Source organism: Melopsittacus undulatus, chromosome 6 (genome assembly GCF_012275295.1).
Source record: "Melopsittacus undulatus isolate bMelUnd1 chromosome 6, bMelUnd1.mat.Z, whole genome shotgun sequence".
Classification (NCBI taxonomy): Eukaryota; Metazoa; Chordata; class Aves; order Psittaciformes; family Psittaculidae; genus Melopsittacus; species Melopsittacus undulatus.
In genome coordinates, this window is record NC_047532.1 from 75,194,695 (window position 1) to 75,208,534 (window position 13,840).

General features: G+C 49.5%; 1 protein-coding gene across 1 annotated transcript; it reads right to left on the reverse strand.

Annotated features, from left to right (window-relative positions):
* Nucleotides 1–1,483: 1,483 nt before the first annotated feature.
* Nucleotides 1,484–10,477, reverse strand: RAP2C (RAP2C, member of RAS oncogene family). Its single transcript, XM_034063727.1, has 4 exons — nt 10,368–10,477; nt 9,883–10,272; nt 7,875–8,194; nt 1,484–3,947 (listed from the first exon to the last, which is right to left on the reverse strand). The coding sequence occupies exons 2-3, from the start codon at nt 10,153–10,155 to the stop codon at nt 7,916–7,918; spliced, it is 552 nt and encodes a 183-aa protein (XP_033919618.1). The 5' UTR covers nt 10,156–10,272; nt 10,368–10,477; the 3' UTR covers nt 1,484–3,947; nt 7,875–7,915.
* Between the last annotated feature and the right edge of the window lie 3,363 nt (nt 10,478–13,840).

Here is a 13,840-nt window from a genome sequence, read left to right on the forward strand (position 1 = left end):
TTGTAATTGAACTGTATCATCGCTGCCAGCCAAGCTACGTAAGCTCAATGCTGCCCTCAGCAGAGCCAGGAAACTATAACAGATAGGATCTGACCTTTGAATTGAACGTTGCTGCTGATACACAGTTCAAAGTCCATCCTCTTTGCTCCTCACAGCTGCATTGACTAGGCAGAGATAAAAAGCCCCAAAAGCCAGATGATTTCCCTTTCAGAGAGCACAGAGCACATCACCTCTGCACATAGCCTGCCTACAGCTACGTGTGCAGCACACTGTACATCACCTCCTCCAGCTGACAAGGAAGTGACTCACAAACCGAAGCACCCACCAGCAAACCAAGCACCAGGATTGCTGGCCTCTCAGCAGGGATAACTCCAACAGGTTGACACGGTTGGGTTGAGAACCCGTATCTCATTTTAATGAAGACCAGACACTTCCACCTAGTTCCCAGCTGTAATTACAGCCAAGCCCATTAGCGCAGATAACAGCGCGCTGCTGCTCCACACCCTCCAGCCATGCCGGGTATCGGCTGCACTTCCTCCTCGGGCTGTCCTGCTGCAGGGTTCCAGCGGCTCATACCCAGCACTGCCCGTGTCAGTGCCACCTCATCATCATCATCACCATCTGTGTCACCTCATGTACCTGTCACCCGTGCGAGGTGAGAGCCTGCTCCAGTCTGTGCCCTCCAGGCACGCTTGTCCTCTGGCTGCATGGGAGGAGTGGGGCACTGGGGAAGCTCCTGCAGGGGCTCTGCACTTCCAGAGGAGGAAGCACTAAACCAGAGAAAAAGCTGACTATGGGACACTGCCTTACAGCTCCCCAAAACAGCCAGCCTGGATTTAGATTGCATTTAGAGAGCAGAAGCTCTTGCCTGTGAGGGTGCTGAGGCGCTGGCACAGGGTGCCCAGAGAAGCTGTGGCTGCCCCATCCCTGGCAGTGTTCAAGGCCAGGTTGGACACAGGGACTTGGAGCAGCTGCTCCAGTGGAAGGTGTCCCTGCCCGTGGCAGGGGTTAGAGCTGGAGGAGCTTTAAAGTCCCTTCTAACCCAAACCAGTCTGGGGTTCTATGGTCCTGTGGCTGGCAGCAACACAGCAAGATCCCCTCATCACTGGGGCTCAGCCCTGGGTGTCAGACAGGGCTGTCACAACAGGCTCCTGCCTCCCACCACCCACAGATACTTGTTTTGAACCAGGCCTCATCACACTGGCCTGTGAGCAGAGGGACCATCACTGCTCTGAACCAGCTCCCAGAGCACAAAGGTTAACACACAGCTCCTGCTCTCCTCCTCTCTACTCAGAGCACTTGAGCCCGTGAGCTCTGCACCCAACCTGGGCACAGTTGCAGAGCCCGTTTCCCGCAGTGGAAGGAGTCACGCATGACAATGCAGATGTGGTTACTATGCTTTGAATAACCAGTACCCCCCAAACAGCTTGGTTTGTGAGTTCAGCCCCTTAAGAAGGATGGAACACAGAGCAGTGAGCCCAGCTTGGTAATACAGGTATCTATTTTATTAAAAAAGTTACAAACAGGTGGACTGTAGGGTTGTCTTACAAAATGACAAGAATGAATCTACTGGAAAAATCCTTTTTACAAAGCATTATAGGTAATTGTTCTGGTTTTGCACTTGTTATTCCAGATTTCACCTATCACTGATAAAGATACAGTACATTAGATAGATGACGGTAGGTTACATTTGTCTTTGTAGAGCCCTACTGCAGTGATTTGAACAACTCCTAAACAGATGCCATAGTAAAGACAATACATATTGTATTTATTATTAGCCTCTTAATCTAATAAGCAACTTCACATGCAATCTATTGAGGAAGCCTAAAATAACTTTTGGTCCCTTTTTCCCCCCAAAGTGTGCTGAAGAAACCATCTCTTGTTTTCCCAGTCCTGTCACTCTAAACTAGTTCAAGTTTTGAAGTCCTTTTTTTTTCTTCTTTTTCCATTTTTTTTTTGTGCTGAGGTCCATGACAATGAACACTGGTTTGATAACTACCCATAGGAATGAACCACTGCTTCATAGCAACCAACTCCTTCCCTCTTAGACAAAACTAAGATCTTGATGAATTACTTTTATTTCCTAGTACAACCTACAAAAAAGATCAACGAGCATCATTTCAACAAAAGAAACCTACTGTGAAGACAAGGTTTGGTTTAATTCTGGTATTAAAGTGCAAACCTAAGCATTAGCCTCAGCTTCTCCATCAGGTTTGTACAACAGGGGAAAAAAGAATAATTCAAGTAACCCCACAGGAAAACTAAGAGCGGGTGTTTCACTACCCAAGCAGGAAACCTGCTGTTCCTCCTCCTCAGGATTCCAATTCAACACTGAACGTAGACTCAGAACCTTTATTTCTGCTACCATTGGCAAGTCAGCCTACATTATTAGCAATAAAACACATTAGTGTGAGATACTGTACCGGTCAGCTTTTATTGTTTGAAATGCCATCATCCACAATACAATTGGTGAGTTTCCAACTGCTTGACCTCATCTATCCATCACTGCTTTTGCTGGAGCTTTTCTCCAAGTTCTTTAGCTATTACAGGGAGAGAATGGACATTTCTAGAAGCATGTTCAAATGACTAAAGCTGGGCTCCTAAAAACCTAGAACTTTGGTGCAGTAGGTGAGCTGCAGTTATTATACTTCTGCAAAACAAAAAGTACACGTTTGAAACCACTGCTAGAAACAGCTCTCATGTATGCAACATGTTAAACTGAACAAAAGAATCCCATCTGGTCTTTGTACATGTTCATTCTGCTCTTTATACCTGTGTTATTGTTAAAATCTTCAAGTATTCAGAGAATGTGTTGCTCAGGTAAACAATAAGGAAGGCAATGGCTGTTTAAAGCACGCCCGCAGTTCAGTATCACTGAAACCTGGTGCTTTTCCCCTTCTTACACCAACTTGTCTCTAATGTTAAACTGGTTTCTTGGGAAATCAAACCAAACCAACTAAAAAAGCAATTTGTGACAGTGCAAGAAAAACTTTAACAAATATTGCTTTAAAATATTATTCAGAAAGACAAATATTAGGAACTATAAAATGTAAAGTGATCTTATTTGCATTAGATTTACATGTGCAGAGGTCTAGTAGATGTCTCGATGTGCCAGGCAAAGCTGAGCTGACCAACCAGGCGTAAAGCCCATCCTGAAGGATACATTATCCCTTTTCCAAGGCATAAATAAGCTATTTGTAAACAAGCAAGTTTAGAAACTCAGTCAAAGTGTGCTGCCATTTTTCAATGCTACAATTGTCATTTTTGATTAAATGAGTTTAGGAAACCCAAGACTGCAAGTAAAGAAACATCAGCTGGAGACTTTACCTCCCAAGCCAAGCAATCCCTACTGTCAAATCGGACCAGACACTGTGTCCCAGCTGCATTTACCAAGAAAAGGGATACTACATCCATGCAACAGAGGTGCCTTCAGTATCTTCTCATGACACTGTCACACGTAAACAAAAAGTCTCAAAGAATAACCCAGTACACTGTAGAAGAAAACTTTGCAAACAGAATAAGCACTGATGCGAGGTAATATACAGAAGTAACCATTTGTTTAAGGCTCAATTTATTCTCCATTAAAACTCTCTTCTTTTAAAAGGCATTGAGTAGGTAATACTGAGTTTAAGTATTTAATAAATACAAGTTCAGAAATTGATTAAAGAAATCAATTAAAATATTAAAAATGAACTCTTGCATATTAGCCATTATATGAACTTAGAAAGCTATAAAAGGACTGATAGAGAAAGAACAGATCTTTAAACTTATGGTAAACATGCTAAGCATTCTGATTAAGGTGTGTGGATCCTGCAGGCCACCAACCTTATGCACTTAGATGTATGGCAATGTGCTGTAATAGAGACAGGTTTACCAAGGCTCAGCTCTGCAACCTGGGCTGAAAGTTCTCCAAAGCAGCATCTGTGCAAGTTTCCTCTGAGTTTTATCTGCAATTTAAACAAAATAACTAATGAAAGCCACATTCAACACACATTCAAAGTGAACCCAGCTTCTCCCACAGTGCAGAAGTTCTGGTTTGCCACACTGAGCTGCCAGAGTACTGCTTTACACAGCAGCATTCTTGAGGTTCTCCTCCTCTAACTCCAGCAATTTAAGAGGCAAGCAGGTCAACAACTTAGTGCTATGAACTTTGTAACTGCTGCCCCTGTGAGATATTAAATTGCTTCTAAAGATATGAAAGAGGTAGGAGGCACTACAGCACTCTGTAACATAATGCAAAGGCAGAAGTTCTAGAAGCAGGTAGATGAGCCAGACTAATTCAGTATCAGCATCTGAGTTCTCAGCATTCAGATCTTCCAAATTACTGCTAAACCACCACGTTTACACAGCCTCAGCAGAGACACACTGCATGCCACTGATCTCCATCAAGCACACAAATGTAAGTGGTGTGACTAATACACTGTGTTTCTGACAACTTGCTTGCATTTCACAAGATTTATCTGCAAAGGTACCCTGAAAGCCTGAGTTGAAGCTCAAAGTCTGTAGAAACCTGCCCCTCATGTGCACATGCCAGCACTTCAGTGCAGCTCAAACCCTGCCTTTTCAGGGTTTTGGTAAGTCTTCTCTATTCCTGAAGTAATTTCTTCATAGGAGTCATGTCCTTAGAAATCACCAACCAGCATCAATCCTTCACAAACGCAACAAAATCAGTGTTTAGGTGTTTCCCATTAGTACCTCTCCATAAAACCTTTAGCACACCAGCAATGTAAGAGGTGCTGCATTTTAAAGAGGAGTTAAAACATTAAATACTAATAGTGACAATTCAAGAGAAATCCTACAGCAAGGAAGAGAGCAGCTACTGGAAACCTCACACCCCTGACTGCAGCAGTAACACGACAGCAGATCACTGCAGAAGCAAGAAAGAGGAGGAGGGGGACAGGATGCAAGAACAATGCATGTTTCTAAAAGGAACTATAGGTTATCCTGATGATGTGGGGTTGGTCCATCCTTCGTTTCACCCAAAGCAGCTGACTGAACAGCAATGTCAGCACATGCTACTCAAACATACTGTGGAAGAACCTACACAACATCATACCTGACAGATGGGCTGAGGTATCAGCACCAAAGAGACGTCAGTGGTACCTGACACTAAAACAGCCTTACCAAAACCAAGTCTGTCATATAATTCACCCCTCCAACTGTTTTCTCCAGAAGAACTGTAGAGACACAGATTATTTTTATGTACTTGATGCTGAACTAACTAATCCAGACCTAAGACTCCTCCTGGATGCAGACAGGTCACAGAACACAGACATGATGCTGATGATCATGCTAGGACAGAGCTAGACTTCAAGCCTGCCTCTGACACATGGGTTTTTTAGACCCCTGGTTTCACTTTACCTGGGAGAGGTCACTGCTGAAGTAGATGTTTGAGAAGCAGCAATTGTTCCCTGGATCACAGATGAGCAGAACTACAAAGCTGATTACAGCTATCACAAGACACCATCAGCAGCAATCCTACACTAGAGCACATCAGACAGGAATTATCAGGCAGCAAAGGCTTATCATAAAGTCAATGAGATCCTACACCTACTCAAAGAACAAGGACAGAGTGGGAGCCAGGAAGAAGGAAATATCCCAAAAATGTGAGGTTGAGATGAAAGATGTGGAGCATGAGCCTGTGAGGAGCCAGGGTAACAGAAGTCTGAGACATGGTGAGCCCTGGACTAACCAGGAAGTTGTTCAAGGAGAGACTTACTTGTTTGGCACAGGTGATGAGACTACACTGGGCAGAAGCAGCACCTCCTAGAAGCAAGGAAGCATTTTGCTGCTAGAAGCTTGACCTATGAGCTAGGCAGAATGAAGGAGAGGAAATCTGTATTACATAAGCTTAGAGCATCCTCTGTCTGAAGAGGCCACAAAGACATAAGAATACAGATGCTTCTTCTGAAGCACAAGCATGCTTAGGAAACTCATCAAATCTAAGCACTAAGTTACGATTCAAGGAATAACACATGGCCCTGCCCCTGCCTCAATTTCACCTTTAAGATTAAACTTGATATTTAACACTAAAACCAGAAGCCTCCCTCAAAGTAACCAATTGTGCAAGTACAAATTTAATGGATAAAAGGCCTGACTGTGTCAGAATTGAAGACAGCAACCTGCACAGGATGAACCACTAGTAACCCAAGGATTTGCAGAACCTTTGGCATACTTCAAGTCCACATACTCTCATTTGTGAAGCTGCCTTAGAAAGAGTAATACAATTACTACATGAAATTCAAGACATTAACCCTGCTGCACTATTAAAGGAGTGATTTCATTGATTTACTCCTTCCTGTATCCCTGAAAGGCTCTGCAGGAGTTAGGGATTAGTGGACAAGGAAAGACTTTGTGGTTTAATCTGCTCCAATACCAGCAGTGTGCTCACTTTCAGCAAGAAAAGCTTGAACTTACACACGCCTCTTCAGTGGAGACAGCAGCCCTTTCTAATTTCACAGAACTGAAGATAAAACCATCATATATTATCTTGAGTCCGACAGTGCCAGGGTCAGGAGTATCCAGAATTTCACATTCACAAAGCACTTGATAACTATCTCAAAGACAAGCTTTGAGACTGCGCTCAAGATTAAAGAGGATACATGGTCCAAAGCTTCCAGTAATAACCTATATTCTCTCTTGTTACTCAGACACAGAAAGCTCCTTGGACTCAAGCAAGTTCCTAACTTGGCAGTTGGAGCCTGAGCCTCAAGGACAGCAGCCGTCAAGAATGGCAGTGTCTTCTCCTGGATTTTTGTGTCCTCCCTCATCCCTGCACTTGCCCTCAGAGATCACATCTCGCTGCTTGCCAAGACAGGCCCAGCAGACACCTAAAGGTCTGACGGACCAGTTGGCTGCACACAGAGTGTACCAATGATGTACAAGAGCCCCTTTCAGTAAAGTGGATTCAAGCCAGTGGTGAAATCAGACTCAAACCCACCATACAGAGATAGAACAAGAGCAGAGGGATGCCCAGAACCACCCTACACAGGACTGACAGCTCTGCTGTGTGCAGCGGGAACAGATCCAGCCACACTATCAGGTGAAAGAGGTACTGAGAGAGACCACCACATGTGTGAGGGGCCAAGAGCAGCTACCCTTGGGAAGAAGGATAAAACCAAAGCAATACCCGAGACAGGGGAAGCTGCAGAGGCCCCTCCGAGTGCTGCACTCTTGCCACACCTCTCATGAGTCACAGGAAGGAGCTGTGCAGTGAGAAGCCATTTTATAGCGTGTTCTCTGCTCTGGGGATTTTAGATGAAGAGCACTTTGCACACGTCCTTGACTACTTCATGTGGGCTCCAGGCCACTCCTCACAGCTCAGGGTGGATCTCTCTTAAACTTATCCCACTGATAAGGCAGAAATGTGTTCCAAGTATGTTCGGTTTCTGTACTGTCCAATTCTTATTCTTTAAACAAGTTCAAAGTCTCAGCAAACCTACTGGGCAAGGTGATCACAACAATAATCCCATTGAACTCGAAGGTAATTCCCATTACTTGAAATAATTCAGGTACCAACTACAGTCAATGAAGAAACCCACTGCAACATCACAGACCATTAGGGATAAACATAATGTCAAACAGGGACAAATACACTGACAGTCAAATAGGTGCAATGAGATCACACACTTTGTTTTACTGTACAATTCCTGCAGGTAAATGCAGCAACCCCTGACTAACCCTGATGAAGTAGCACAAGAATCTGCTTGATTCGAGTCATCATGTGCAATTGGATGCACAAGCTTCCACCTCTTTTGGAGGAAGGCTCCTTCCAGTTTAGACTGCTTAACTTCAGACTCCCTGGCACACTGTTGTATCTGCTTACTCAAACAGCACGGTTATGCACCTCAGGTAGTTATGACTGTTCCACCAACCTGCTCTGTATGGCCATGATTGAGGTTTTTCTTGATTTCTCTCACTGGACGATGCAAGTTGTACAACATTGATCTTGTTTCTCAGGCAGGGAGGCATAGTTCATTTGCCTGACGATCTCAGCAAACAGTTCATCCACCATCGTTTTGCTCTTGGCTGAAGTCTCCATGAAGGGGCAGCCCCACTCCTGAGCCAGGGCTCTGCCTTCTGCAGATAACACCTCCCTCTCCGACTCCAGATCCACTTTATTCCCCACTAGGATCAGAGGAACCTTCTCGTATCTCTTCACCCGGACAATCTGGTCCCTCATCGGCTTGATGTCCTGGTCAAACAACCCAGCTGGTTAGTAAGTGCCAATAACCACAGGGAATTGCTCTAGAGCCACTACAGAAGCATGTTTTAACAACTCTCCCGTGCAACTGAAGATTCAGAACACATCAGGGGCATCTCAAATTCAGATTCATGAGGATCTAGAGCACAGAGAAGGTTAACATCCATCTTTAATAAACGAAGGGGTTTAGTTTTGTATAAATGCATACACACTTTATAAAGCATATCTGTGTATATAAACAGAAACTGCACTGAGAGCAATCCTCAGCTCATCTAGAGGAAGATAGAGCAGAGCTGCTTTCAGTTGTCTGAAGAAGTGGTCTCCTGTCCAACAACCTGCACCACTTGCAGCAGATGTGATTACACAGCCATTTAGGAAGCTTGTGTTTAGTTTACAGCTGGAAAAAGCTGGTCATTTACATAAAGCCTTCTCATTCTTGCAATGCTTAGAATAATTCATTGTGAACACAGCTAATCACACGTAAGCAACCAAATTAGATGCTGTAAAGAGATTTTATTACCTAGAGATGCATTTATTCAAGTCTGAGCTAACACTGGGAGTTTACACTTGAAAGGCTGAGTCAACCTCCTCTGCCCCCTGAGTGGTGGAAGTTACCATTGGTACTAAGTTCTACAAGTTCTTGCATAGCTCCAAAACAAAGCAACTTAAGCATTTGAAATTACCACTGCATTAAAGACCTGCAGAAAGGGGTTTGCACCTACAGGCTTCAGGGTAAACATGCTATGGACAGACAAGAACAATTCAATATTAACAGGGTGGATTACTAACTGTATCTTCCTTGAATAATGGGGACTCATTGGTTCCCAAGTAAAGGGAAAACAAGGGGAGAAGCATCCCAATGTCGCTGCTGTTGTTTCCTGTAGAAAGTAAGTCTCCAGTGAGTTCAAGGCCTCTGCTAAGATAACGTGTAGTCTCCAGCAGAAGCAAACACACTGCTTCAGTAGGGGGGGTTTGCCAAGCAGCTGGAATACACCCAACTCTGCAACAGAAGGCAAAGCAGTGGCTGCAAATCCCAGTGCTGCTAAACCCACTTATTGCCCACAAGTGAAGCCCCATCTCTAGAGGCAGCTATTTCCACTTTTTTGAGAGCTGTGCTAGTAGAAATGCAATCCGGACCCACAGATCCTCACATATGTCTCGCTTCTCCTCTCCAATTCTCCACCTACACTGGGAAAGCATCGAGTTTATATTAGACACACACATATTTTGGGAAATAGGGTGGAAAATAGCAGCTTATTTAAAAGCTCCCAATTGCAGCACAATGAGACTCTGCAAGATCGCGTGAAGAAACGTTCCTTTTGGGAAGGAGGAGAGAGGGGCAAGGGGAAGTCTCTATTTTAATATCAAGCGATTTCTTCATGGTAGGGGATTGCCAAAAGCTTCTGCTGGGGAAGTGGGAGCGGGTCATTGTTCTGCAGCCCTGCTGGGGAATTTAACAATGGTGGCACCCTGATAAGGCCCTGCAAAGCCAACAGCTCTCCAGCAGGAAGCGGGGCTGCTGAACGTGGGGCATCCCCACTTGTGCCCCTCCAACGAGAAAGTGCTTACACGTGGCCAACCCCAACACTTCCTCCTCGCCCCAGCGCCGTCCCTGGGGCAGGAACGGCCGCGTCCGTAGGGCGGACACGGGGGCCAGCCCCGCGGCCGGGCGCGGTTACCTGGAAGGACTGCTGGTTGACCAGGCTGTAGACGAGGATGAAACCCTGCCCGTTCTTGATGTACAGATCGCGCATGGAGGCGAACTGCTCGGTGCCCGCCGTGTCGAGGATCTCCAGCACCGAGGGGGACGAGTCCACCTCGATCTCCTTGCGGTAGAAGTCCTCGATGGTGGGGTCGTACTTCTCGATGAAGGTCCCGGTGACGAACTGCACGGTCAGGGCGGACTTCCCCACCCCGCCGCTGCCCAGCACCACCACCTTGTACTCCCGCATCGGGCCCCGCAGCCGCTCCCCCGCCAGGCCCGGGCCTAGGGCAGGCGGCAGCGCGGCCCTCGCATAGCCCCGGCCCGCCTCAGGAGAAGGGCGAGGCCCCGCTGCTCCGGCGCCGTCCTGAGGGGGAACAGAACCCGCGGTTATTGCTGGGCCTGCCCCGGCCGGGCCCCGCCGCCGCCTCCCCGCTCCGCCCCTCTCCTCTCCTCTCTCACCGCCGCTCCTCTCAGTCCATCCCGCCGCGCCTCGGCCGCGGGGCCCGCCCGGAACGGTTACGGTGCGGCACCCGGCGGCGCGCGCCCCTCCCCGCCGCTTATCTGCGGGCACTTCCGGCGCGGGGGCGGAGCGGACGTGCTGCGTCACTGCGCGCGCTCGGACACACCGCGGCACGGAACCTTTCAGGAGCGGGGTGAGGGGGTGGGGAGGACAGGTTTGAGTGTGACACCGGGAGGCCCCGCCCGGCGCTGGGGGTCCGGTTTGAGTGTGACACCAGGGTGTGTCCCCGGCCCGGCGCCGGGGGGGAACACACACCTCAACATGGGGGCCGCCAGTGGGCCCGGTCTGGGGGGCAGCACAGACGGGCGGGCCCGGTGCTGGTGCGGCCTGGGAGGCATGGAGGGGTGAGCGCAGCCCCGCGGCCCCTCCTGCCCGCTCAGCCACTGCTGCCGGAGCTGCTGCTCCGGGCTCGGTGCTTCCCCGGGTTCCCTGCCCCGGCCCGGCAGTGACCCCGCAGCCCCGGATGGGTGCGGGTCCTGCCGCCGGCAGCAGGGGTCAGCCGGGGACAGGGCAGCGCGCACAGAGCTGCTCCGGCGGTTCCCAGCGGTGCGTTCCCTTAAGGGAAAACGAGGGAGAGCAAAGGGCTGGTTTCTGCCTGAAAACCACAGATCCCAGCCTGGTTTGGGATGCAGGGACCTCAAAGCTCCTCCAGCTCCAACCCCTGCCACGGGCAGGGACACCTTCCACTGCAGCAGCTGCTCCAAGCCCCTGTGTCCAACCTGGCCTTGAACACTGCCAGCGATGCGGCAGTCTTTTGGTCACTGAGACCTGACCCCATCACTGCTTCCCTAACCCTGAGTTTCAACGAGCCTGAGTCCCTGCTCTCTGTAGGCTGGTGGACCACAGTGTGAGCAGGGGATCACCATGACAGGCTGCTCCTGCTTCAACCCATCACAAGTCATGAGTAGATGCAAGGTGCCTGAAGCAGCCAGGCTCAGACGTGATCAGAGCTTCCCATCTAAATTTAACCGTGGCACAATCAGTGACAGTGACAAAGGGGGCGGGAGGAAAGGGGCACTGGAGGATGAGGGTGACAATAATAGGATTACACGGTCACTTAGGTCCATTGTGTGTCTGCCTTTGGAGCGCTGCTGGTCCATTGTGTTTGCCATGGGTGGAGGAATGACTAAGGGAGAGGAACGGGGCAAAGAGCACAGCGATGGGGCGAGGGGAAGGCAAACAAACAGGGGTTTGTGCAGTTTGAGTTGACCCTGCACTGAGACACAGCACAGGCAGCGGGTGCAGGTTGGGAACCTGGATGCTTCCCCTCCATGTGCATATCAGTGCCATTCCGTATTGCTGGAGACCCATTTCCCAGCACTTTATCTCTGGTCACAGGTGTCTACAGCTGACCAAACCCCAAAAGGCACCCGACTTCATTCATCACCCTTCAGCTGAGCCCTTCCCTTCACTGAGCACCGCACAGCTCCTTCACTGGGCCACAACCTGGAGCCGCAGCAGGAGCTGGTGACGGAAAAGGCCCGGAAGCTCTGGATGGGAATCGCTGCTCCTGCCATAGATGGCCCAGCCCTGAGCTCCTGCCAGCACCACCCCAGTGCAGCTCCCTTGTCCTCGCCATGAGGTGCAGCACACCCCAGGTCAGAGCCTGGCTCATCTCTGCTGCCACTGGCTCCGGCCAGGATGAGCTTTAAGGTCCCTTCAGCCCAAACCAGGCTGTGGTTCTATGATAAATTAGCATCTGGGTGTGATCTGATTACTGCAGAGCAGCTCTGCGCTGCTCATGGGCTCAGCTGCTCTGTGCTGTGCCCACAGCAGCAACAATAAAGAATGCTGTTATTAAATGAACCTGCTAAGACACAGCTCCTGCAAGGATGTTCGGGAATGGGCAGATGGCACAAGCAAGGGCCAGGAATAACAACAGTCCCCATCTCATCAGTGTGGGAGATGGATACTGCCTGGTGCTGTGTCCAGCAGGGAGGCAGGAGGGATGGCAGGCAGAGGTGACAGGAGCATCCCCAGGCTCTGGATGCAGTGAGGAGTCTGGAGCATCACCTACAGATGCCAGCGTGGGACTGCACCCCCAGGCAAAGCCTCCCACCGCAGCCAGGCCTGGGGCTGTCTGGTGCAGGCTGCCCATTGCTGTGTCACCAGTGACCTGCTCCCTGCTGTGATTCAGTGCTCACCCCAGCTATAAAGCAGCCCTGCTGCACCAGGAAGCCTGCAGCAGGCTGCTGGGCCTGGCTACACCTCAGTTACCATCTAGCTGGGACATCACTTGTGTAAACACAAGCAAAACCAGCTTAAAAGCGAGAGTCCTTTCTCCTTCTCTCCAGTGGTTCTGCCGATCCACTCATTGTGCCTTATGGAGTTCCGGGTGTCAGGGCAGGGGCAGGACTGGCTCCCTGGGGCTCTCCCATGCAGCTCCTTCGAGGAGGGCCCATCCTACCAGTCATGTAACCCTAATGAGAGCTCTCAATCTCAGCTCCATGTGACACTGAGATACAGTGTAGGGGCTGGATGTGTTCACCTGGCCCAGGGTCCTGGTCCTGGTGATGGTTCGGGCACTGTGGCCTGCACAGGGACTTCTCCTCTTTGCCACCTTTTCTTGCCAGGACAGAGATGACTCAGAGGCAAATTCTGGGGACCTTTCCCAGAAATCTCTTTCCCATTTCTTCCCTAAGAGCCACCCTTTAGCTTTCAGCCTTTATGTCAGTAGCAACAAGAGGCATCCTGGCACTCCAGAGTAGGGAAAGGACATTCCCAGTGCAATCAGTGACTCTGGGACAGAAGGGGGGCTGCACTGCATTCTAATTGATCCAACAAGGAGTTTGTTGGCATTTCTGGGAGCAGAAGCAGCCGGGTTTTGGTGACATCCCCAAGCATGGTACCAACCATTGGGAAAAGCTTATCCCAGGAGCTGGTTGTTGCTGATGAGCAGCACTGCAGGGGAGATGCTGTTGTGCCACCCTGGCATGCTCACTGCCTGTGGCCTGGTTATCCCCTCACTGCTGTTCTCCTGCTGCAGCATCAGCATCCCTTGCTGGGGAGCAGGTCACTGCTCTGTGTGAGGATGCTGCTGTCCAGACATTGAACCATCTCCTTGTTGCTCCCCACACTCCGAGCTGCTGTACCCTGTGCCACATGGAAGCACCTCCTGCTCCTGCTCACCACATCAGCATTGGGCTCCCAATAACAGAACATCCTCTCCCAGCACGGGGCGATGCCAATGCAGCACCCGCTCCTCAGGTACCAGCTTCTAGGACTTGCTGGAGCTGAGGGGCCGGGGCTGGCTTCAGGGGTGACTCTGTTCAGTCACCACTGTGAGATGGGACAGCCTCTCCCTGGGAACAGACACACACAGCTTGTAAGGTTCCAGCCAGTGCTGGGCTGCTGTAAGCCTGGAGATGCAGCTCCTTCAAGCCAGAAGCAGCAGTGATCACAGAAAGGCTGG

Bases quoted from the DNA above. Each gene is read 5' to 3' on its own strand.
- RAP2C (XM_034063727.1), bottom strand. From the start codon at position 10,155: ATGCGGGAGTACAAGGTGGTGGTGCTGGGCAGCGGCGGGGTGGGGAAG. The intron at 8,195-9,882 runs GTAACCGCGCCC...TTGTTTGACCAG, and splicing joins TCAACCAGCAGTCCTTCCAG to GACATCAAGCCGATGAGGGA.